Raw genomic sequence first — 27,511 nt, 5'->3', positions numbered from 1 at the left:
TGAGCGAATTCACTTTTTCTTTTTTCAACTCGCCTGTGGTCTTTTTTCCAGTGTTGGTATCTTTTGCGAAATGTGCTGTGGCTACCTATATAGACCTACAAATAGCAGAAGGGGGTTTCTTTGTTGAGGTTACGAGTGTGAAATTAAACAAACCATATAGTAATTCGACGCCCGAGTGTTGACATTCGACTCGATGAAATGCTTTCCGAAGCATTACTCGTTCGCATAGTGGCGAGTAAATTACGCTCGTGTGCTCGAAGAACCACCCGCATATTGTGTTATCTGTGTTGGATCTCCCTACATGCTATGTCCAACTTTATTATGAGTGTAAAAATAAGAACATAGCTGGAGTTTCGACCACAAGCTCGATTAAAAGTGGTGAAATTCAAACGTAAGTCGTTCTTTTGGAAAAAAGACGCTTATATGAGATGAAGAATGAGATTTTGGATTTCAAATCGCAAGTTTGCGGATAGAACTTCTTGAGGGTTCACCCTCCGATTTGAACGAAACCATGATTTTTGGAAAAAGGATGGTCTAAAATCCCCAAACCAAATTTTCAGCTGCCCAACTTCATTTTTCGATTTTTGGCAAACGTTTGTAAATTCAAAATTGGCTGTTTTTGGTGTTTTATGTTTTTTTTTTTTTTAAAAAAGTGCGTTCTTGATTTGTATAAATGATCAAAATAAGTCTTAAAACTAATATCAATTCTCGAAATCCAAATTTCACCATTTCCAGCCATTCTGGAGCCTCCAGCGCGATTTTTCAATTTGTCCAGAACTTTGAATTTGCTCCAGAAGGCGTGAATATGACGTTGCACAGCTAAAAATTGAGTTGTTGATAAAATTGAGGTAGGTAGAAATGTAAATAGAGTGATGTTTGGCTTATGGGTAATTCTCACAAAAAAGGTCAATTTTGATGTGCATAATTTTGAAAAATAAAAATCATTTTTTTGGAAAATTTCAAGTGGGAATCATTTGTATAGGTGTCCCAGATCCCCGTTCTAGTGTTGGCCTCAATTCAATCCCCCCCACTGTGGACCCCGGCCCCCCTAAAACAGGGATAATTCCTCATCGATGTGTAATATGCCGATTGATATGTTTTCGAGGTCGTAGAATTCGAATCTGAAGTTATTTTTTATGTAGAGGTGGAGGGTGAGGCGTGGGGACGGGAAAAATGTCAAATTTTGCTTATATTATCATGTAATATGCCGATTTATGTTTTTCAGGCCGCAAAGTTCGAATCTGGACTTATTTTTTTGGTAGGGGTAGAGTTGAGGTGTGGGGAGGGAGAAAATGTCAAATTTTGCTTGTATTATTGTGTAATATGTCGACTAGCGCGATAAAAGTACAGCTGTCTGAAATTTGGCTAAGTCGAAGGACAAATGGGCGCTGGACAAGCCGAAGGACAATCTCAACGTTTTTTCGTTTCTAGCCTTACCTACTGGATATTATTCGATTTTTAACACGTAATAAATGTGTACTTATCATGTAGAATAACTTCCCTTTCTCAATTATCGTTTTTGGCTGGTTCATCAGGGTAAATAAAAAGGCAAGCCGAAGGACACCGATTTTGCGAAATATCATATTTTCAGAGACAAGTACGATCAAAACGAGCCATTGCGTAGATATTGAAAAAAACATTGCGGGGTAACATTTTTATGAGGACAGTGAACCAGTGCAGCCACTCGCCAGAAAAAAATGTTGGATTGGGAAGCTACCAAAAATAATTGAAAATTGGTCTAAAATTTGCGCAAAAAGTGTGTGACAGTTTTCAAATGTGAAATGTGAGCTTCCTATGGACTTATTCCAATTGCAATTTGCACAATAATGGACCTTCGTGTTCTATGATAATGAGAATGTGTCAATTTTCCCCCAAAAAAATGAAGTTCATGACACTTTATAACATTCATTTTCAAAAACATGGTGTGTGACAGCCAAGTCGAAGACATTTGGGGTATAAAATCGAATGTACACCAATGAAAGGAGGGGCTAAAAATCTCAATACCATATGTGAAATGTGTGGGGGATGATCCTTGAATGGACCAAAAAAAAAAATAAAAAATTTCATGCAAAAACCTTTGAGAAATTTGCCATGTACACGATTTTTACCTTTTTCTGAGAATTACCCATATACAGATGTAATTTTTGACCTCTCAAATTGATTGGTGGTGATTTCGCAACATTTCGGAGTCCCGTGTAGGAGGCCTCAAAAAAGTACAAAACCACTATTTATCGATTAAGGGTACCAAAAGTAAGTTCATGAAATTTTGACCTTTTTTCGTGGAAAGTAGATCATTTGAATTTTCAAAAATTCGCGAAAATCAAATAATGAAATTTAACCCCTGAAATTTGATTTTGGTCTAAATAAGTAAGTATTTTTTTTTAGGTGTTCTTTCAATTTTTTTCTTTCATTGGGTTTAAAAATTTTGCGGTCCTTTAAAGTTGCAGCCCTCGGAAAATTCCTTTGAATAAATAAAAAAATAATAGGAAAAAAAAGGTTTAAAAAAAGGTCGAAAAAGATCAATATTGTAACTTTTTTTGAATTCTAAATTGGTTATGAATGTTTATTTTCCATTCTCCATGAAACCTGGTAAACTGGTTTCTTCCTAGTGCAACCAGACTCAAGATATGGGTCTTAAAATTTTGGCTATTTTGCAAAACATTGCAAATGTTTAAAAGTTACGAGCTATCCCTCCCTGCTCTTCATAGAAGGATCATTTTATTAAACGTCATCAAAAGGAACTTGTAAAAAAATTTGAGCAAAATTGAAGACCCTTCCCCCCTTCTATTAAAAAAAGGCCTCATTTTGCGAGACAAAAACGATGCATTTATTTTACACATTTCGACATTTATGAACCTGTCAAATTCGTCGTTTTTCCACACCCCCTATACGCCTAGCCTACGCGTGTTTTCGAAATTATGATGTTTGATTTCTATCTCTCTGTGTGTAGTGTGTACGTAAACGTCGTTATTGTTTACTGAACTGTATCTACTCGGGTGGAACAAACATTTAAACGCAAACGATTTATGATGACAAACGTGTAAACATTTTTTGATTTTTACCCGGTGACATATTTCCTACCAAAAAAACACTCCCGGCTACCGCTTGCGAACGTTAAAGTTGCTCATCTTTTTATCGTTTATATCTCGAAGCTTCTCTTTCTTTTTATACACCCCTCGAGTGGGTAGGAAATTTTAGGATTTCGTAAATTGCATTCACATGCTCGTATTTTGTCTGAGGCTGTATCGAGTTGTTTCCATGTTCAATGAGAGCGAGAGAGAGAGGTAAAGAGGTGTGAAACGGATTTGATGGACGATTGTATAAGAGTAGGTTGGTAGTAGGTACTCGTTGCTGAATTGTTTATACAGCGTTCGAGTGACTGGTGCTGGCATTCGAAATGTTTGTTTTGAAATTACCGGTATGCGACATGATGGAATATGTCGAGAAGGAGGAAAAAAGCAACGTGTGTCCGTGGACTTGCCGCTCCTGCGCTGATTGTCCGAGTGTGATAAGGAAGTGAAAAATCGTAATGAGTATTCGCCTGACTCCAAGAAACGTGATAACTGATAAGGTGTCTTCAGAAATGTCAAAAATTTGTTTTCATTTCAAATTGAAAATACTTATCATTTTCATTGTTTTTACTTCGAGTTGAAAAAAAATTCCGGTAGAGTACCTAATACGAATAAAACCAAATAGTTTGTTTTTTAATTCTTTGAAAATGCATTTTTCACGTTTTGAAAATTTCTAAAGACTCGAATCCAAACCCCAAACCATAATTCAAGTCAAAAGAAACGACTACGTAACTAACTGATCTTAAATGGGCGGGGCAGTAGCTTGGCAGGCAGGGTTATCGGTATACATTAATGAAAAACTTTCTCAGCAGGTGCTTTCTAGCATTGAAAAATCATGCTGGCCATTTTCCTTTCAACATATGGACCCATAAATCCTAGATAGCAATTAACACCTGCACTCGTAACCTTAGTCTGGGTTGGTCAAAAAGCATAGGCAATAAATCAGCAAAAAAGAGAAGAACCGAGAGAGCAAGAGAGAAAGAAAAAGCCCTTCAGAAAAGTACCCATAACTATACATATCAGCACTTACTCGAGTCTTCATTTCACTATTTTTGCTTCTTTGTGGTAAAATTGTTGATGGATAAAGAGCCAACAACGACATCAAAAAAAAAAAGTTTAGCACGCCTATCGATACTCAATCGAGCACGTTTTTGACCCAAAATTAACCCATTCATGTTCATCGATAAGTGTGTTTGGACGAGATTCCCTCGTATAAAGAGGCTCGTACCCGGATGTAGTAAACCATAAAACGAACGACTTTAGCCATATTAACCTTTACACCCTAAACGTCTTTTCCGTTCATACGAAAATATACACATATCAAAAAAAAAAATACGAGTAAGAGTAAAAAAGAAAACTCCAGTCTCTGCTCCGACGAAAGCTCGATTTAGCGAATGATGTAGACTCGTGTGTGTATAATGAATAGCAAAATGCAGTCTGTGTGGGTTTCGTTTACATTCAAATAAAAGTCGAAAGGACCCGAAACTCGATGAAATGAAAACTTTATCATAATCAATCTAAATAGGCTGCTGGGGGTTTTCCTGAAAACGTCAGCTTGTTTTTTTTTTCTAGCTCTCTTTGTTGAACAGATGACGACGAGATTGTGGCGAGTATAGTCTGGATAAGTGTAGTTGTACAGAACGTACCTACTTGGCTGGTTAGTTTTACCAATTTCATACGAGGTAAAAAAAAAATCATGAAATTTTTCGATGCAACCCACGTGAAAAGTTGATGTTTATTTATTTTTTTAAAATTTATATAAAATTTCATTCAAGCGTAACAATTTTTTTAAACATGAGAGGTATTTCAAGCAGTAGAAAAATTTTTGAACTTGACAAAGCAAAATCTAAAAAGCATGCAAAAATAGGTAAACACTTGTTTTATTCATATTAAAACTGGTCCCCAAAACACGAATAACCTAGATGAGAGATTCTCAGCGTTGACTGCATTTAAGTTTTAATTTTTTGCATAAAAATTTTACTTCAGAATTTTTTAAAAGCTAGAAATTTATGAATGAAATTCTGCTTTTAAAATTTGGCTTGTTTACAAATTTTTGTATGATCTTTCGACTTTTTAAAATATTTTATCAAAAAATTGTCTGCTGATAGGGGTTTTCTGAGGTGATGAAAAAAATGGTTATCCAGAGTGAAAAAAATGACCATTGACCATGCCATCTCAGCACCCTTGAGAGGTAGGTACAATGATCTCAAATTTTTGTCAAAGTTCGAAAATAAAAGGACTTATTGACTGTTGCTACTTTGAAGACGTTGAGTTTGAATATTGACCCATTTTTTAAATTTAACTCCGATTGGCCCTCTCCTTCGCAGCACCATTGCCCTTGAATTTCAAAATACCTACCAGAAAATAAAAAATGAAAAAAATCCTGCTTTTTGCAAAAAATAGTCTGCCAAAAATGCTTACTTTTTAGCAAAATTGTATAAATCGTTAAAAAGCTCATGCCTTTGGCCAAAATTACTGTCGAAGTCTTGTTTTCTGGAAAAAGTAGCAAAAAGTCTCGGCTTTAGCATGAATTTCTAAGAAGTCTCAGAAGCCCTTTCTTTTGCTAAAATTGCCTAAAGTTTTGCTTTTTGCCAGAAATTGCGAAATTCTCACTTGGTTGCTCCAAATTGCTATTTAAAGTTGCAAAATCAACTTTTTCAGTAAGTAAAAATTTTAGTACAGTGATTTTAGCAAAATTTTTAGTCGAACCTCGGAAAAATTAGGGGAAAGCTGAATTTCACATTATTTGTTCAGATTGGTCTCTAAAACAACTCACCAAAAGTTGCACCCTGCAACTTGTCGGCTACCCCTGCAAGAGGTCATTAACCTTTGTCAATACTGGTTTTTCGGCTGTATCGCCGACATGAAGGGTCCGAGAGGAAAAATGTTCAAACAAAAATTGTTCTACGCTAAATTTATCCCCAGCATGACCAGTTCAGCTTTTCCCAGAATGGCGATTTCACCCTTACTAAGGGGGGGGGGGGGGTGAAGTTGTCAATTTTATCAAAATTGTTTTTAAAAATGAAAATCGACAATTTAAAACGTGAACTCGATTCACGGTAAACCCGAAAATATTTTGACCCAATTTGCACACTGCAACTTGTCTGCCACCCCCGCAAGAGGTTGTTAACCTTTGTCAATCTACGTTTTTCGGCTATATCGCCGAAATTAAGGTCGGAGATAGGTGATTGAACTAAAATTTGACCTACAAGGATGAAATTTGGGATGTATCCTATTTTCAACCTGCCAAATCGATAAGAAACTGTTTCAAACTATTTTTAGCAGTTCTGGAGCCTCCAGCAGATTTTTGAAACTTGAAATTTCCACAATATTTCATCAAAAGCAGTTGAAAAGCTGAAATTCATTCCGTAAACTAATTTCAACACGCTAGGGAGTTGACTGCAAGTAGATTTCAAGTCGTCTTGGAGCCTCCAGTGACTTTGTAGAAATTACTGGAGCTTCCAGCAGATATTTCGATGCTCGAAATTTCCATAAAATTTTACCAAATAGAGACACCCTATTTTTGACATTATTCTGAGGTGGATCGCAGGTAGTTTCAATCTGTTTTGGAGCCTCCAGCAGATTTTTAGAAACTTCTGTTTTTAAAAAATGTCACAAAATCTATCCGAATCAACTTTCGGCTTTCCAGCTCCATTTTATAAAATTTTGTAGAAATTGCAAGTTTCAAAAATTTACTGGAGGCTCTAGTAACTTCCAAAAACTCGCTGATGTCTACAAAACAACTTGAAATCTACTTGCAGTCGACTTCATAGCGTATTAAAATTAGTTTACAGAATGACTTTCAGCTTTTCAACTCCATTTTCAAGTTTCAAAAATCTACTGGAGGCACCAAGAATTTTCAAAAAGTCGTTGGTGGCCACAAAATGACTCAAACCCACCAGCAGTCGACTTAATAGCGTGTATGAATTAAATTGCAGTGTCAATTTCCGCTTCCTAACTTCATTTGATGGAATTTTGTGGAATTTTCAAGTTTCAAAAATGTGCTGGAGGCTCCAGAATTGCTCAAAATGGTTTGAAATCGTTTCCAATCGATTTGGCAAGTCGAAAATAGCGTAGCCTATATCCCAAATTTCAGCTTTCTAGGTTAATTCGGCAAAATTTTGATTTTTTTTCTTATTTTTGGCCCAAATTTGATTTTAAAAAATTCACCAAAAATCGAAAAATATATTTTAACCGAAATTTATATTGATGGAGTATGATGAGTCTTTCACGATACGCTGCGAAAAAAAATTTCGAACCAAATTTCCTTTTTCAAGAGGAAGTGGTGAGAAAATCAGTTTGATGCATTTTTGAAGACCTTTCCTCCGATTAAAAAACAAAGATCTGAAGAAAAGATTTGTTTGAAAAAATGTCCAAAAATTTTCATGAACGACTATTTACCTAATCATTATTTTGCCAAGGAAAGAAATTTACCTCATCAAGTCATCATTAATAATATAAATCGTTGACAAAATTCTCAGATTTCATTTCTTCGACATTCTTTTGAGCTCTAGTAGGTGGAAAAACACCAAATTTTAATTGTTCTTTCTGCAGTATGAGTGTTAGTGTTACAGCTTGTAACCACACGAAGCATAGAGGAATTATAAGAATCACTCCGCGCCGTGTACCTACATGTTCAAGTTAAATCTTGACAAAGTTTCAAAGCTCGCAGCTTAAAGCTCCAAAATGTGCGGTCGTGATCAATGTGAAAAACAAACACCTGCATTCGTATTAGTATGTACGCGTTAAACGTTCTCTTAATAGCGTCATTAATCGCGTTAATATACTACAAAATTCGTATGTACTCTTTTCTTAATACCGACCGTCGTTAACCCCTTCTTCGCCACCCTTACATCCTCTCACCTCAACGTATAAACGTTTCGAAAAAGGGAACCCTTTTATAAAACGGAGCTAATAATTGTATCGCGCTGCTCGGCGACGAGCAAATAAAGCGTTAAAAATCACGTGGACATTATTTACGATAGTCTTCGTTTCTTTCGGGGTTGGAAGGGTCGGCTGGTCAAAAGGGTTTATACACCCGTTAAATAATTCACTTTGGATTTCTTTCGGATTTAAGATCATTATTTTAATTTTTTTTAATAACCGGAATGTTTGAGTCTGGGCGAGGGCATCGAGGCTGCATTTTCTTCGAAATGAAAAGAAAAACGTGTATAAGTTGGCGAAATTTACGGGTCCCGAATGTAAAGTGCATCATTACCATTTCTTACGGAAGGCAATGGATTGGTGAGGCGGGGGGTTGGCAACATCGTCTCGCGTATTATAGGTGTACAGAGGCCGGCAAAACTATCGACCGAATTGCCACGCAGTCGACGAATAACTTAAGAATTTTGTAAGAAGTAGAAGAAGAAAAAAAAAGAAAAGAAAAAAGTGAACCGAATAGTAGTACGAGTAGAAGAGAGACTGCAAACTACGCTAGAAAGAAAAACCTTCGTCGTTCGATTATTTAACTTTGGAAATAGAATACTTTTTCAAATTTACTTACACGTTCGCTTTTCAGCATTGTTGGTGTCGCGAGGCGACCAAGAATAAAAGCGTCGAGAAAAATACTCTGGTTGCGGGCCGCGTAGAAAAGAGGAAAAATATGTTTCCGAAGTTCGATTCAATCTTTAATCTTTACATCGTATAGCCTATACTAGAACTACGACTACTACTTGTCTTCTACTCTAGTACCCCTCTGTTGTCTCGTTTTGCCTGCTCTTCTTGCACCAAGTCTCCGGTTTCGCCTCGACGAAAACCTTACAAATACACGCCAAATCCAACTTATAAATTGACTCGCACGACTTATGTAGCCTATAGTCGTATAGTAGTGTACACTACAGCTATATATACTTTTATTACAACCTTCAACCACTTCCCTATTCTGTTCTGTGGGCAAAAACTTCTTTTTGAGGCGCCCCCTGTCAACTTTTATTGTGTATTAACGATACGGCGGCGGTCACTTCGACAACTACACAGAGAGACTGCGTGCAAAAAAATAACTCGAGCAAGTACCCATCAAATATCCTCGTTCTACTTGCCCCATTCCATTCCAATACAATACAAAAGGTAGGATATTCGAGCATACCCAGTAATGCGATAAAACACAGGTATTAAGGGGATTGCGTGAGCAGCGGCTTTTTTTATCACTCGACGACAGCAGCACGCGCTTTGTTAATTAATTAAACGTAGCTAGAATTCCAAAACAAGCTCTACTCCTTGATTAAATTGAAAGCTAACGTGTTGGACAGCGTATGTATGTAGTACCTTGATCAGTGAATTCCAGTGATTCTTTGAGGTATAGGAGTGTCTGGTTAGTGGATTGGATGTCAAATAGGATAGATGAAATGAAGAAAACGGTTTGGATTTTGATCAAGTTCAATGAGAAATTTTACTTCCTATGGGAAGTATTCCATGAAAAATTTGAATAAAAATCGTTCACTCTCAACTCCTTCAAAATGAACCGAAATAATTTTTATGGCAACTAAGGGGAGACGTGAAATCAAACAAAACTGATTTTTTAGAAATCCCCCCCCCCCCCTCATCATCACGATTAGAAGCTACAACTTTGCTGACAAAATATATTTTCTGGTATGGGTAAAAAGAAAAAGCAACCAAAGGTATACATCATCAGGTAAAATTAAATGCTGAGTTTTCAAATTTTTGACAGATTTTTGCAAATCGAAGTGGGGTTTATTTTCTTTGAAAAAAATCAAAATTTAATCGAATTGAAATAAGAAGCTGAAATATTCAATTTTGATCCTATTCTCGACCACTATATAACCTAATGATGGTAGTTTTGAACTGTTCTAGAGCCTTCAGAAAATTTCTAGGAGTATGGATTTTAACCTGCAAAACAGATTTTGAAAAAATTATATGTACCTGCTCAAATTGATCAGTTACAGGAGTGGTCAACTCAAGCATTCCAAATTTTATTTGGACTTTTTTTCAAATTAAAAAAAAATGAAGTATTCAAAAATTTGTTGGAGGCCTCAGAACGGCTAGAAACTGCCATAAAATTATTTGGATGATCAGGAATACAGTTGCATTAAGTTCTAGCTTTTTCGTGTTGACGTTCGTGAAAGATGAATTCGTCATTTTTTCTCAAACATTACCTATCACTGGAAAAAATATGAATTTGAGTTGGCAGAGTTGGATCTTGAGAATTTGAGTTTGAAACTGATAAAGGCACGCCCAGAACACTTCATTTAATGCTCCAGGAGGCATAAATTTCTTTTGGATTTTAAAGAAATTTTTTAAAAACTGAAAAATTGAAGCATTTGCTGAAAATTCTCGGGCGACTGCCAAAAAATGAAAATTTATTGGTTATTACGATGAAAATAAATGCTGTGATGATTATGTGGAGCTCTTTTCTAATTAGTGTTTGATTTTGTTCTTTGTTTCAGGTGAGTACAAATTTTTGCCATTTGAATTAAAAAATTAAGTGAGTAATTTTTCTTTAATATTTGACTCTCAGAAAAATACCTAATCTTTTGTTAAAGGTATTTAATTTAATCGATAAAATTAAGGCTTAGAAACTTGATAGAAATCATAACTTTGCGTTTTACCCCCTCCCCTCTCCTACTCCTACTGATCCCAATAGTGAAATTGATTGGTGATGACCAATTCGGTACTTTTCAAGCGAATTTTTAAAATTTCATCTTCTACCATAAATCGTTAATATTGAGCTACACATGCAGAACACGAAGCTTTGAAAAAGAAAAAACGATAACAAAATGATTCATTTTTATTTTTGAATTCAAAATAGGTTTTTTGAAAAATCATACAGAAATTGAAATTTACAAAAAATGTTGTATGGGAGGTGAAGAAGAGATAAAAAGATGCTTAAAATTGGAATCGGAAACCTCCTTATCTCATTATCCATAAAATCGGTGTTAAAAGGTTTCATCAATCAGCAATTTTAATTTAGAACCAGATAAAAGTGAAGAAAAAATCAAAGAGCATTCAAAAAAAATCTTTGGATCAATTATTTTGAAGTGTGAAATTTCGTTTTTCGATTTTTGGCAAGTTTTTATAAATTTTACTGTGTTTCTCATTGTAAAAAAATAAAAATTCGATCAAATTACATATATATGTAGGTATACGATATAATAAAAAGTTGAAAGGGAAATATCCTTGTTTTAACATCTCAAATCGATCTATTGTGACTTCTTATCGTTCTAGAGCTTGTAAAATCTATTGGATTTTTCAGTTTTCCAGTTTTGGAAAAATTGAAGGAAATTGACATAAAAAAGCTTGAACAAAATTTGGCACCTAAAGACTAGGATTAACCACCTTGTCCACCTTTATGACCATTTTGACCATTTTAGGCCCAAATTTTCAAAAGCCATTTTTTTTTTAGCTTCAAATCAAAAATTTTTCGTCTATAAAAATTGAACAGACATTTTACGAACGCGTCATAAACCTGAACTTTTGTTTATGGTTTATTTTGAATTTCTCGAATCAATTGATATTGATTTTTAATCGTTCTGGAGCCATCAGCGAATTTGTGGGTATCCAGTTTTGAAAAAACTTCATGGTCCAAATAAGTTTGAACAACAATTTGTACAAATACAAATTATCTTCGTGGTTCCTTCGTTTAATTTATTCATGCATGAATTTTCAAGATATGTACTTTTTGCTGTTTCAAATCTATATTTTAATGATTCTCCCCCCCCCCCCCATTGAAAAATTCGAGAATTAGCTCTGAAAGGAAGGTGAAATTCCGAGAAGAACAGTTTGGAATTTCGCTATCAATCGATTTGAGGGATTCAAAATAAGACACGAACGACATTTCAGCTTTTGGCCTCAATTTAATCAAATTTTGATTTTTTGTGATGAGAAATAACTCAAATTTGGATTCTTAAAGTCTTCCCCAAATTTAAGCTCGAAATTCAGTTTTCAAGTTTTACCTTAAAGGTGTATTTTTGGATGCTCTTTCAATTTGCTTTTGATCGTTTCAAAGTTGAATAATCATAGGCACAAATTACTTACCAACTGGTAATAGTATGACAGCAAAGGTGTACACTCCGTTGATGGTTTTCATTCGGTCGTAATTTCAAGTCGCGCGAACGTTTGGATGCGAATCAACACATCAATCTGAAAATCAGAAAAATACAAAAAATGAACTCGAGTCACCGAATCATTAAAAATAGGTTAAACTACGAAAGATTGTCATAGGTAGCGTAAGTAGTAGGTACCCATTTTTGGAACAATTGAACTTTCAGAGACCATTGCTGATATACGTACTACGATGAATTATACGTACTCTCGTATATGTATTTGCATTACATGACCACGTAAATTTACACGTATCGATGAAAGAACCCCCATCACGAAGGGGGCATCTCTTCGAAAACGTGCAAACGACGAACAATACGTTTCCAAACGATGTAACGCGTTTTCGCGATAATTAATTGTCCCTGTTTCTGTTCTACTCGTATATACCTTGCCCTGAAGCTCTATCTGAACTGAATGGTGTGATGTATTGTCATCATGTATACGACTGCGAGACTTGCGGTATTATTTTTCAAATTCGAGGCCGGGATGCTGATGCAAATCTGAGGTGATTACACTGATTACGTATATATTTTCAAGGTAAATCGAATGTGAAAGAATCTATACGAGTACGAACTGCGATACGAAGAAAAATACGTATAAATGGATAATTGGGTAGCATATGAAGTACGAGCTGATAGTTGGCTTTTGCTTTCGGTGCGTTTGTATAGGACATGGACATGACGACGACATCAATTAGCTTAATGTAATGAGGACGCTGTTACGCACGCGAGGGTGATTGCGATTTCCTCCTCGTCGTCAAAGTACGTATACTACGTACTATATAAAAGTGGAAATGGACCTTTTCGGCTTTATAATCGATTTTAAAAGCTGTTTTAATCGAATGTGTGTCGACACGACGAGCTTTTGAATTCTTATACGAAGGATTTTTTCCCACTTTGAACGTATAGCCTAGTGTATGCAGATTATCTTGTACATACAAGATAGGCGTAAAGAACGAGTAAAAGCTGGTGAAGGAAATAAAGAGTTGGTCTGCATGGTTTGTCACGTCGTGTGTAAGATTTATAGGGTGATTGATGAGGCATGCGGTGTTTTACCAATTTTACTTCTTTCCTGAATGTATTTTTAAACTGTAACGGATATGTTTATTATGGGTAGGGAAAAAAAGAGTGCATTATTTTAGTTCATTATTGCCTATTGGCCTTTTCTCGACTAATGCGAGTAATATGCTCATATTTTGCGGTGTTTATATTGGAAAAACTATTGCCTATGAAAATGTATTACCGTGATGTATGATAATGTTACCGATTGACATTTTACAGTAAATGATTTAGAAAATGACTGCAGGTTTCTGATTATGTGAACTTTATTGGTTTATAGAAATATGATCTATTGGCCGAAGGGGTAGTGAATTAGGAATGTGTGTCGTAGTTTGGGTGCCTAATTTAAAAGTAATGATGGTTATTGGTCATTTAAAGCGATGTGCTGTTGAATCAGATTTTTTCAATAGTGTCGTAGAATTGTAATTTTGGTAAGATGGAGGGACTGGAGGCCTTAAATTCTTCAAGCTTACTGGGAATATATTTTAACGAATTCGAATTTGATTTAAATGAAACTTGAATTTTTGGAAAGGGCATTTTTCAAAACCATCTCGATTAAAATTTCAGGCTACCTAATTTCAATTTTCGTATTTTTTTTTTTTTGTTGAAAATTAGCACTTTTTCAAGATTGGTGACTTTATTTTGACTTTCCCCATTCGTTTCCAAAATCCTCCTCAAATCTTGAAAATTTATACGAATTGCTAAAAATTTTATTTCCACTTATTTTTGAGGGACCCGAGTGGAAAAGCTGTTGTTCCCGGTAATCGAGGAAGCTCAAACTAATTACTTTAAAATGTGCTTTTTGACCGATTTTTTTTCAATAATTTCAAACTTAGCCAAAGAATTACTTTTTAAATGAATGAAATCGCTGGAATAATGAATGTTTGGGTTCAATTGAATTTCAATCCAGAATATCAGAAAAACCCAAACTTTGAGCTGTCTGTGTTGATAAATCAAAATCTCTCCAAACTAGTTGGGATTTGGGAAATCTTGAAATTAGTTTTGAAAGTTGGTATACTTATTACCTAGGAATAGTAAACATAATACATATTTTTATCGATTTTTCTGAAGAAATACTTTATTTCAATTTTTTGGTGGAAAAAATCATTCTAAACTTACTACATAAAAAAAATCAATTTTCCCAAATTCACTCGAAATTGAAAAATGAATTCGGCACATTTATGATGAAATTCTGGTTACGTAACAAAAATTCAAAATAAGCTCTTTTTAGAAATCCAGATTAATTCTTGTATCAAGGGGACGATTGTCTCATCTTGAGTTTCATTTTTAAACGTTATTAGCCCAATACATACTTTTAAGAATTTCTTAGGAACATTTTCTATGTATAGTTTTTAGGTTAGGTAATTGTATCGCTGTCATTAGATCATTTTTTGGAGTCGGATCCTTTTCTTACTAATGCAATATTTTTTCATCTATGAAGAAAAATGGGAAACTAATTTGTAAATTTAATTTTAAAAAAATTAGCTTGATTTGAAGTTGGAAATGATAAGTATTTGGGTGTTTTGTTGACTCAGTTTTCATATTATTTCAACCTAAATCTCAAAAGTTGCCAATGCCAAGTCTTCCAGAAATAATCGCAAATCTCAATTAAGATATTCAAGTTATCAGGAAAATTTTCAAAATGTGACTTTTAAAAAGAAGAAAATATATATCTACCATCTACCTGCTTTTGTAAGAATGGACTAGCTATTTGAAAATTGTTTTGAATTCATCTGTAGCTTGGTAAGATAGTCCGAGTTCATCTGTTAAGCTCAGATGTTGAGTTGATCATGGAAATTATAGGAGGAAAGAACAGAATTGTAAAATTTTGAAATATATTTGACAAAATTTGAGAGAAATAACCTAAATATTGAACAATAAATGGCCAAATCGGTTGCTTTTTAGATTAAGCTCAATATCAGACAATCAGACATCTTCCAGTGGAATGGAAAAAATTATTTCAAACAATTTTTACCATCGCACTACTTGTAAAACAGTTTCAAAATAGACACCTTTCACCTTTAAAAAAAAACTTGAATTTTTACGTCCTCCTCCTCCTCCTGTCCTCTTTCTCGTACGTTACCTTAAAAAATTATTCTACACTATCTTTGATAGCAAATTTTGGTGCTAAGATTCATTTTTGGATTTTTTTGTTTTTTTTTTAAATTCAAAAAAGCTGTTTTTATTTAGATTTTTAAACTTTTCCATGAAATAATAATATTTGCTTTTTCAAACAAAATAAAGCACTATGAATGATTAATTTATACCATCCTTCATCTCCCACCTCGATGATTATTGATGTTAGGTTATGCTGAAACTTCTAGAAAATTTTTAATTTCTCCAAAAATTTCAAATTATTCTGGAAAGTGCAAAACCGAATATGAGCCCTCAAAACTTTGGATGGTGTTTATTGGACACCTTTTTGGCCATTTTTGGTGGTTACCCCGAAATTCCAGGAGTGTCAGTTCAAGAGTAAGTTTCGACTTATTTTACGAATTTCAGAGAAAATTTTTGAAAACGAGCGTTTTTCTTGTTAAGATAAAATTGTGAAGTATGTCTACATCTACACGACCACTCAACTCAAAAACATTCGCTTTTCGGTCATTTTGGAGCCTCTAGCATAATTTTGATTTTCTCCGGGAATTTCAAATTGTACGGAGACTTCAATAGGCACATCAGAGTTTAAAATTTTAATTTACAAGTTGATCAAAAATTCACTTTTGAATTGACACTCCTGGAATTTTCCAGTAACCCCTTGAAACGACCGAGAAAGTGTCTAATAAGCCTCAATCAAAGTTATATAGGTGTTGACCCATTGGGATTTCAGTTTTTACTCTTCCAGAGCAGTTTGTTTCTCGAAAAAATTTAATACTCACTGAGGGCTCCAGAATGGACCGAAACTGGTTGTTTTCGAAGTGGTGGAGGGGAGAGGAGGGAAGGGTTTAAATGAAGTACTTATTCATGCATTATGCTCGATTAATTTTTTTGAAGAAAAAGATGTGACAAAATTTCAGAATCACCATTAGGAACAGCTTTCCAAATTTTACAAATTTTTTCAAAAAATATAATCTGTGGCGTCCAAAATTTTTGTTTAGTTTTGGATGCGTTCTTTCGATCTCGTTTGGTTTCGTTCAAATCCATTTAGTATCAGCTCAAAAGTGAAGACGTTTCCCCTACCAAAACAGTCTGAACAATCCTTTTTTTAAAAAAATATTTTTACTTCTCTCATGGTATGTCGTACGTTGAGAAAAAAGGATTTGATCGAACCCCCTCCCCATCCTCCTCTAAAAAATTGGGACATAATTTCCCAATGAAATATTCGTCCAGTAATATCACTAGAACTATACATATAAGAAGAGAAGAAAAATTGCCGAAGGTACCGTTTCCTTTTTTTTTTTGGTTTGTCTCAGCAAACGACGAATAATCATTCAACAAGTGTGTGCTATGAGGACGGCTGCACAAATGACGTTTTCGTTGTAGATAGTAGTTCGATTTAATACCTCTACATAAAGCAGCCTTTGCCGAAGAAAAAGAAGTAATGCCAGCGTTTCCGTTTTCTTTTCTATTTTTTTTCTCATATTCTGCGGGAAAATACACACGTTTTGGAAAATACTCGATTCGTTTTTGGACTCGCCGACGAAAAACACCCGTCGTCGACGAATAGATATTTTATTCGCGTAAAGAGAAAGAAGCGAGGATAGGAATGTTCGAACCGACTATCGGCGAATAGAATGGATTTTTTTCTTATTCGTTTTCCTTTGCAAACGCTGAAAAATCGTGTGAGAAAATTTTCGGCGAAGCGTTCGTCGTTGTGTTGTGTGTACGGAAAACACGACTCGAGTGGTCTCAGCGATCGCCTAATGTACCTATCGAAATAGTGTCAAGTTCGTTGGTTCGGTATGAGATTTCGTTACCCTGCTTCGTCTTGTCGCAGTCGTCTACGAAATGGAAATACCATGTTTGGAATCTGGTTATATACAACCTTTGAAAAGTACCTATACGACGATAGATTCTAGCCATATTATGTCCGCGTGATTTAAATCAATCCACAAGTGATATTTGTTTTGACAGCTGCGAGATATATTGGCACGAGGTAACTATCGCCTATAGTATAATGAATCCGATAAATCATTTCGACTCGGTTTTCCGCACTTGCATTGCAGGTGTGGGTGGTGTTTTTCATTCAACTAAGGGGAAGTTTACTCGTTAATGAAATGGAAGAGGAAATGTCACGAAAATTAAAACCGACAAATATTACTCGCGTTGAAAATTATTATCTCGAAATAAAATTCAAATTAACGGATGGTTTACCCCTTTTTCTCCTCCCTGTCGACTCGTCAAGCCGGATCAGGCCCAATAAGGTGAATTTATACGCTCATACGAATACCTACGAGCAAAAACAAGCCGAAGGATGTTCATATGAAATTTATCGTGCAACCAAGTCCTACAAATTATGAAATTTTTTGACAAAACATCGCGATCGCGACGAGAAGTTGGCGGGTACTCGGTTAGGCTCGAGCTAATTGGTAAAATTACGAGTAAGATGTAGCGAAATTTACAAAATATATCTTAATTCGCGCCTATATATAGGTTCAGTTGAACGTTCTACAAACGCAAGAAAGTTTGCAACATAATCTCGAGTGAGGAGAGAGCAAAAATACGCATAAACTATAATAAATCAATAAATTAAAAAGTTAACAACGAACCGAAAAACTTGGCTGCCGAATGAAATTATCCGGCTTACGCTCTCGATAAGGGATTGAGACAGCGGCTCGTCGTCCATTGAGCGTGAATTGTAATTAAAATTTATTAGCCGGATTGCTTTGTTTTAGCACACGCAAATATGTAATTCGACGGTTGGATTTTTTTTGTCGTTGTGAGAATAGCCGTGTTTTCAGGAAACATGGAGGAAAAAATCACGTTAAAAGTCTGATAAAATGTATAGGTATTTGTGCAATAGGGGTTGATGGAGAACTTGTCAGGGAAAGAAAGTGCTGTGAGTTTTATTAAAATAGACAAAATGAAACAATTTAGTCTACGGAAGAGGGTTCCTCACAATTTCGTTATCATTTTTTAAAATGTTGGTCCTGATTAAACTCTTCCTCTCCCCTTCATTGGGTAAAATTTGGTGGTAATTTCAATTTAAAAAATACGTATGCTGGAGGCTTCAGAACTGCTCAAAACGCTTCGAAACTGTTAGCAATCAATTGGGAGATTTTAAAACAGGGTACACATGCCAAATTTTATTTTCTATATCAATTTCGTGACATTTTGACTTTCTTTCTTTCGCATTTTTGGCCCAAACTTGATTCTCAAAAATTCACAAAAAATCGAAAAATACACTTCAGTGCATAAAATTTTGGTTTTTCAAGATTCTATCTCAATTTTGCTTTGCCCAGTTTGAAAATTTTTTTGCAGGTTAGGATACATTTTGTTTGATCAATTTTTGTCCAATTTGTAGAAAAAGTTTGTTGAAAAAATGTAAAAAAATATTGTAGGTTTTCCAAGTTTAAGCATTGATGACTTTTTGAATTTTAATTTTCTCGATCATTTGTTAAACTACGATTTTTTCCAAAATCTATTTGTAGAATTTTCAAGTTCCTGAGTAGGCAAAAATTCTATAATTTACATAGCAAATTTTTATTGTAGAATCTCACAAGGGTTTTATAATTTCAAAGTTGAAGATTCCAATCTAAGCTCAGGCGTTCGACGAAGTAATTTTGAGGGAAGAATGAGGAGTTGAGCCTCAAAAACTGTAAACCTTTCATAGATTTCGCCAATGCTCTTTCCCCAAGCATCATAAACTGGAAAATAATTTCACAGGAGCTTGAAGAGGCATGATTTGATTAATTTTTTGAGATTTAGAACAGAAATTTACTGTCTGATACCTACTAGAAAATAAAAATATTGCCAATTTGAAAATCTCCAAAAGTGATCGTTCTTCTTCTTATAAAACTGCAATGACTAATTGAATATTTTTCTATTAGGTACTTAAGGAGAAGAGGAGGAAAATTTTCAAAATCCAAATTTTCATAGAAATAAAATTTCGTGCATTCAATAACTTGGAAATTCGATTTTTGGATTTTAGATCTTACTGATTTATCTTTGAACGTTTCCCACTAATAAAAAAATGCTACGATCGAAACGAGAAAAATCGCGCTGTGCTTGCCTAAAAATTCTATTAAAATTTTTGTTGTTTTATTTTTCAAACTTTGAGAATAATTTACTTGATGGTTGATGGTGGAGGCTCCAGAACTTTTTGCTTTTATTGAATTTTCAAAAATTATGAAATAAAAATTAGTTTTATAATTTTGATTGAACGAAAGTGGTAGGATCCTGTTACGATTTTTTTCTACTTCGACTCTCTAATTTTTTATCGGTTGGGCTCATTGAGTTGAGATGCATTATCTTGTGAATTTCAAAAAAGTTCAATGATGCGGTTTTTGGATTGGAAAATCAATTCATTTTTTTCAGCTGTAAAAAAATATTGAGGAGATTTTTGACAATTTTTCATGGTTCAGCCAAGTTTTAAATTCTCTGAAAATAGATGCTTTCAATTGATCAGAGGCATTACTTGTACCCTCTTCAGGGTGTCTACAGACCGAAAAAAGTACGAATTTACGAAAAAGGTACAAAATTGGAAAATTACCCAAAAAAGTACGAAAAAACGTCAAAAACGTACTACGAAATTTTGAAAGGATTTAAATGTTATTTAGCCGACAAAATTACCATAATGTATCCTCAAAATTTTTATTTTTTTCAAAAGCTTTTGCCCTCGTCTCGCTCAGGCCTTTTCTCTTTTTTTTTCAAAGTCTATAAGTTTTCAAGTCTTTTGAAATCAAATTTTCAAAAACTTTCGCCCTTGCTTCGCTCGGGCCAATTTTTTTCTTTTTTTAAAGTTGAAGAAAAATCACTTTTGGGCCCCCAACTATTCAAAACAGAAAATGAACATTTTTGTAAGTCTTATTAAATATGATATCAATCAACAAAATGGACAGTTTTTCCCTAGTTCTGTTGACAAATTTTCAGTCAAACCCTCTCCCCCGCTCTCAAAAAACCTCTATGGGCTAATTATATGTATTCGTTCCGTGCTCGTATCGGCTCCCGACTACCCAGACCAGACTGCTCAGAACGTTAAAATTTTGATTTTTTTAGCCGAAATAACATGATACACCTCCTCCCTCCAATGTACCTACAAAGTATAACTATTAAAAATATAGTGTACGACAAAAATACGATAAAAGTACTAAAAAGGTACGAAATTTTGTTTTTTGGATTTAGTAGACACCCTGCTCTTGTACCTACTCCTGACATTTTTTATCTTGTGAAGTAAAATTATTTGTATTGAAAAAATAATTTGCTAAAAATTCAATTTTGAAGTTTTTTTTCAACTAAATTGAAGAAACAGTAAAATTATTTTGAAAATTGAAAAAAAATATAAGTAGGTGTGTGCAAAAATAAACGAAAACGTAGAATTATTACCCTGAAAAATTTCTTATGAAATATTGCATCAAAATAATGATGTGATGGAAATGAAAATGAATGTAGGTACATTTTAAAATAAAAATGAAATTTTACATGTATGTATTAACAATGGAGGAAATTGAAAATTATTAGGCTACCTGAACTGTATTTGTTGTCTTTTTCCGGGAGTAGGTAAATGAATTCATAAATTTGGTAAATTAGAAAAATTAAAAAAATATATTTTCCAGTCAAAAATAATTTTTGAAAAATTATTCATGTTTGTGAAACAATATAAAAAACAAAAAAAAACTTAAAATTCTCAAATTCAAGCATTTTAGCGAAGTATTTTTTCAGTCGATTCAAAATCCACAAATAAAAAGTAGGAAATGAAAGAGCACCGAAATAAGCAATATTATTTGAATTTTTTACCTGAACGTATTATCTATTCAACTCTTTGACGAAATCTGTCGAATAAAGTGCAATGAACTGAACAACGAGAGATTCTTTTCGTTTTTGAAAAATAATAGTAAAATATTACGAATCGAATGACAATTTTAATGAGCTGAGCGCGCTTTTATGCATCTAATAAATTATTCGGTAACGCGTCCGTCAAACAGTAGAAATTCTTGTGCTTAAAATGATTTAATATTTAATATCGAAAAAATATCCTAAAGTTTATAACAATGAAGTTAATTCATCGCAAAGTCATTTCAAAGAAAAAAAAATATCCAGAATTCAAAATTCGAAAAACACTGTACAAAGTTTACTGTTCTTCCGAACACGAGTAAAATATGGAATCGAATTTTATTTCTCTTGTAGAAAATATTCATAATTCAGAATCACCATAAAATCTCTCTAGAACCACGTTTTCGATTATTTTCTTCTCAAAATGACAAAAAAATTATTTTCCATGCTATAAATTCATCGATAAATTATTTTTAATACGTATAATAAATAATTTAAATTTTACCAATGTTTTTTTTCTCATTTTTATTTTTAATAATTACCTGTTCTTGGGGGTTATAATTACGTACATAGGTATTTCGAATTATTCTGCAAAAATTCACATTTCGCTTATACAACTGTGATAATTTTATTGGAATTTAAAATTTTTGCTCGTTTAAATTCTAGTTTAAAAAATATCAACACCGATCGCGTCGTGCTAAGTACATTGATAATTTATAATTTTACGTAATGATTGTTTGAAAATCATCAAATTTTACGTAAGTTCAAGTAGTCGACGCGATAACGGATACAGCCACGTTGTATCGTTCTGGCAATTGCCGGCAAACTGAAGAGTTAATATTTTCCTTTCGGTGTACGCGATGTTATTATTTTAAATCATAGGGTTACGCATGCTCGTTTTACAAATCGTTTTCGATGTTCATTAAAAGGTATATATATACGAATTAGCGATTATTGAGATTAATTCTCTCGTATATTTTTACTATGCTTTTGTTATTCGTTCTACTGTATTAGAGCTGCGTAGTAGGTTCGAGATATATTCTAGTTAATGATCTAAGAACGAATGGGGCGAGAAGAGGGAGACAGGTGAAATAGTGTGAGATGTAAAATGGGAATTTTTTGGAGGAATTTTGAATTTTTTTTTTTTTTTTTTTTGGAGAAAAAATGTGCGGATTGTTATAATTGAAATTTTAGGAGCTCAAGTTCATTCTTATTGGATTTTTGGCGAATTTTTAAAAATTTTTAAAGCTGAAAAATTGTTTGAAAGGCGATTCTCAACCTTTTTTATGGGACATGAATTTTTTTAGCAAAGTGAACCAAAGTTCCTCGAATTCAACTTCCCCACATCAAGATCTACTATTTTTGGGCCTTTCCTGGAGTTTCCGGCGATTTTTTAATTTTCTCCAGAAATTTTAAATCACTCTGAAAGGATCAAACATGAACTTTAGCTCCCATAACTTTGGTTGATGCTTATTTAATACCCTCTTGGGCGCTTTTGGTAATTACTGCGAAATTTCAGGTGTGCAAGTTCAAAACTGAATTTTTGAGCAGACGTGGATAAATCTCACAAAGGGAGCTCTTGAGGTGTCACCTTCCGATTTGAACGGGACCGCGATTCTTGGCAAAAGTTTGGTAATTTAAAATTGACCATGTTTTTGGTGATTTTATGCTTTATAAAAAAAGTACCTATGTACTTGATCAGTAAAAATGATCAAAATAAGTCCTAAACTGATAATAATTCCCCAAATCCAAATTTCACCATTTCCAGCCATTCTGGAGCCTCCAGCGTGATTTTCGGTTTCTCCAGAATTTTTAATTTTTTGCTCCTGAAGGCGTAAATATGAGGTTGGGCAGCTAAAATTCAAGTTGTGTGTTATACTCAACCTGTTTAAGGAGTATTTGTACATTTGAACCGATTTCGGAAGTGACATCTCAGGAGTGGTTTTTTGATCAATTTTTTGCAGAAAGAAAATGGTCAAAAATCAAAAATTACCCATGTGCGAGGAAATTTTTGAAATTTGCGAAAATAGCTGTATTTTGTCCAGAATTAACCCCCCGAGGGCGAATTTCGCCATTTCCAGCCATTCTGGAGCCTCCAGCGCGATTTTCAATTTCTCCAGAAATTTCGAATCACAATGGAAGGGCTTAAAATGAACTTCAGATCCTCGTATTACATACTTTGGTCGATGCTTATTGAACATCTCCACCATTTTTTGGTCGTTGCCACAAAATTCCAGGAGGGTTAGTTCAAAACTAAATTTTTGACCCAGTAAATTCAAAAAAAAAAAAAAAAAAAAAATCAAATTTTTAAAGAAGGTACATAACAAGCAGTTTTTTCGACAAGATATCGTCTGGTATGTCTACATAATCACCAGACTCGAAAACTATCTCAATTTGATCTTTTTAGAGCCTCCAGAAAGTTTTCAAATTTCTCCAGAAATTTCAAATCTACCAGTAAATCATTTCTTTTATTTTTTTCCTGCTTGGAACCACGATTTCATTAAAAATAAATTTTTTACAAGCCCAACTCGTAGAATGTATACGTAAGACTTGTTCGCTATTACACCCTCGTCACCAATCGTGTTCGTTTTCTAAAGTAAGAGTAAACTACACGCACGTATGGTGTGCCATTACTCGCGCTATACTTTCATATGCCACGTATTGTATGCGTAGGAAAACATAGTAGTGATATTCAAGGTCAAAAGATGATGAGTTAATTATTGAATATGAAAACGTATACTCCTACGAGTACAATACGGTATGTAGACGTACACTAGGATAAGCGGAAGGAGCAGGAGTACGCCACATACCAGATACACTTCGCATCGCATACTTACTCGCATATAAAGATAAAACGATATCGTATTCCTACCCTTTCCTCGTATTCTTTTTCTTCTATATACGTACGTAGGTATATGGCTGGAATATACACAATATACATACATAAAACACTATCATACACGTATATAAACTCTCTTACGTGTATGTGGTATCCTACGCCCCCTCGCCCATTACTTTACCACCCTTTTTGCACTACTGCATGTACATAGTTGGGTTAAGACATACACGGCGCCAGGGCGCGACGCTGGCGCGAAATTTACCTCGCGATTTGAATAATTTTACGTCCGATTTCATTTCACGTTCGCTTTTAAATATTTATTCAATTTTTGCCACCGCACTTATCGCCCCTTGTGTTGCATATTTTTCTTTTACAACGCGTATGTAAAATTTATCCTCATCTGCTAACCAACCTATAGTATGTACATCTTTACGTGCGTGTTAATTTTTCATATGTCGCGAGTTTTCAAAAAAAGCCCTCTATCTCTTCTCCCCTCCTTTTGCATTTCATCCCTATATTGTGTATTTTTCGTATGTAGGATGGAGACGTGTATAGCGTAGCATCTCGTAGTCGTTTTTTTTTTTGGTAGCTTATCCACGAAATTATAATATTTTCTATCTCTCGGTGCAAGGATAATAATATACTGGTTTACATTATCTCATTTCAAGTTCACTTTTTTTTCATTTTTTCCAGACGAGTGGTTTTTGTGAATCATTTAGATAGGTTTGAAAGTTACCTACTTTTTTTTAGAAGGGAGCAGCGAGTTTGTTTTTACAAGGGAACCTTTTTGAATTCGTGCACTCGGATTTGAACGAAACCCAGCTAGATCTAAAGAGCATGTTTTGAAATCCCTCCTCCCCTGGTGACCCAAATTTTAGGTGCTAAAAAGTTCATTTTAAAATTTTTGGCCTGTTTTTGAAAATTTGAAAAGTTCGATGGCTTTTTATTCCCGAATCTTCTCTTGAACCATCTAATCTTTTGTTATAAGAAAGCACGTCTTGTTCGAGGTGATTTTGAATAAATTATTAATTTCAAGTGAATTTTTTTGTCATAATTTTTAATCAATTTTGTATGTATTTTAGATTTCTTCCCCATGATTTTTAATGATTTTTAATGGTGATACCATAATAAAAAGTACGAAAAACAAAATAAGATCAAATTTTTTTCACACTAGAGCCAAAATACAAATACGTACCTACATCCATATTCCAAAAATAAAATAAAAAGAAAATAATAACAAACAATACTTGCTCTTGTTCTACATTTTGTAAAAAAAATTGACTCCAAAACGTTAATATCCACGTATGTACTTCAGCATTACCTCGGCTACGGCAAAGATAAATTTCTGCAACATGAAAAGACTCGCTAAAAACCTGCTCGTATCGTTCACAGTTTTTAACCTCATCGTGGGTGAAATTTCGCCAAACAATAATGAAACGTTTATAATGACGGTTAGCATGTGTGTGACATTAATCAAAAAGCTCGCAGCCGTTCGAGAAAAACTTGGTGAATTTACTCGATAGTTTTTAAAACATGTTCATAATACTTTTGTTCGCGTCTCCCTCATCGTCCCATCTGCTCGACCAACGTAATCGTAAATGGTGTAAATTAATCGCGGCCAAAACCAATCCGTCTAGAAAAATCTAAAACAAAACGTAAATGACTCGGATAACTAGCCAAGTTTTGCTTTCTACGCTTCTACTCCATTCGCAGGGTTGCTTTCGCCATCGTTGAAATAAAAGTACGCCTTTGAGAAAGGTGAACAATTCCGTTCTTCCAGATCCAAGACGCGGAGAGCACTCGTGTGCTGGTGTGTGAGTCATCATGTACTGTACGAGTAAGAGTAGCTACCTTATATATATCGTACGAAATATGTTACACCCTGCTACGTATACTCTTTCGTTTATATTATTCGCGTATATTTCTATACAATCCGTCGCATCGCGAGCTATACAGTAGTAATGTTGGAATTTTGCGGAATGCAAAATACCATTACGTTATAGTATAACTTACAGTACCTAACATATTCTACATCTACACTTTTTTTCCTAGTCTACGTTCTTCTATACTTTTTCGAAAGACAGCCTCGGTTTCTGCGTTACCATACCGCTTAATGTTTATTTTAGTATTTTATTGTATTTTCGAAAATTTCAAAAATTCGCCTTCAATGATCTAGCTATACGTGACGTCGAACAAAAATTAAAATTCCGGTGTTGAATATACATAGGTGATTTTTTTCCAAAATATTCTACCATTTGAACAATGTATTTTTCACAAAGCACCAGATAGTAAAGTTTAAGTAGGTATAAAAGATGAACATAAGCATACTGTATAAAGCATCATTGCATTTTTACTCATCGTTTTACCCTTCAAGTATATCTAATAGAAGAAGAAAGCTCGAGAAATTGATTTATTTTTATGCAAGTGTTGATGTGATACCAAAAAAAAAATCGTTTGAAATAGAAAAATCTTCAAAATTGCATGTTTTTATTTTTAGGTACGTTTTCTTGTCAGGAAAAATATACGTAGTCTAGAAAATATAACTTCAGCATTCGCTCAATAAAGAAATGGAAACAATCTTCTAATGAACTGCAAGCTTGGAAATTTTCTCCTTTTAAGCACTAAGTATTAAAAATTATTTTGATCAGAAAATTACTCAAAAAAATTCAATCTCCTCTAAATGAATTGAAAGAAGCTTCGAGTAGACTAAAATTTCCAAAAAGTATGGGAATTTAATTTGGACTTTCTTTAGATAGGCACTTCTAAATTCGGAAAACGAAACATTTTTGTGAACTAGTTCGGGTGTGTGAAGTTGGAAGGCTTGGAACAGCTGGAACGTGATGCCAAAAATCTACATTCATCCAGAACCACCCCGCGCCATGCCTTCTTATCATTTATTTCAAAACACGTTAATAAAATTGCCTAACTAGTTCGCCGTAAATCCGCCATGCGTTAGATACATTACCAGTTGTATGTAGGTAAATACGATGATGATTGTTTTGATTCAACATAATTTTTTTCCAATATTTTTCAGAGAATTTTTAACACAGTGTTTCAATTACGACGACTTGAGCGAATTCATAATTTTTTTAAAATCTCTTCCTGCTCATTCTTTCAACTTCTCACGTGATTTCTTTCAGATTTCACGTTCTCTTCTTTTCTAAAATAGTCTGCTAAAAAATTATGAAAATGACTAATGTATACCTACATGATTGAAATCTCCACACAATAATTCACTCAACACTACGTTACTTTCTACGTCATAAAGTCCAACCAATACTTGCACAGGTCTTGGCTTCGAATACCTCTAGCGCATGTCACATCACGTAATTTGTCTCAGGTATACCGTACCTCTATCTACGTAGTCATGTAATTTACAGAATGAAAAATTAATAAAAAGGGCGTATGTATTCGCGATGAAGAAAATAGCAAATCGAAAGACGTTACTTCGGATAAACAAGGCAGCCTTGTAATATGTGAAAAAGAAACAACGATGGAGTTGTATCAAGGGGGACACAAAAAAATGAAATAGCGTGCCACATCGACATTACTCATTC

At 34.2% G+C, this 27,511-nt stretch overlaps 1 protein-coding gene across 3 annotated transcripts in view; it reads right to left on the bottom strand.

Annotated features, from left to right (window-relative positions):
* CARPB (Carbonic anhydrase-related protein B) overlaps nucleotides 1-21,928 on the bottom strand; it is a 60,399-nt gene extending 38,471 nt beyond the window's left edge. Inside the window, exons 1-2 of one of the 3 annotated variants that reach the window (XM_065361586.1) lie at nucleotides 21,658-21,928; nucleotides 12,063-12,167 (exon numbers count right to left, since the gene is read on the bottom strand). In XM_065361586.1, coding sequence (XP_065217658.1) covers nucleotides 12,063-12,114 — 52 coding nt within the window. In that variant the 5' untranslated portion in view covers nucleotides 12,115-12,167; nucleotides 21,658-21,928. Of the gene's footprint in view, nucleotides 1-12,062; nucleotides 12,168-21,079; nucleotides 21,178-21,657 lie in introns of those variants that run through there. The other 2 variants (XM_065361587.1, XM_065361588.1) reach the window with 2 other exon arrangements.
* Between the last annotated feature and the right edge of the window lie 5,583 nt (nucleotides 21,929-27,511).

The sequence above is a fragment of the Planococcus citri genome, chromosome 4 (genome assembly GCF_950023065.1).
Source record: "Planococcus citri chromosome 4, ihPlaCitr1.1, whole genome shotgun sequence".
NCBI lineage: Eukaryota > Metazoa > Arthropoda > Insecta > Hemiptera > Pseudococcidae > Planococcus > Planococcus citri.
Note: the sequence above shows the minus strand (reverse complement) of the source record. Positions and strands in the feature narration are given on the sequence as shown.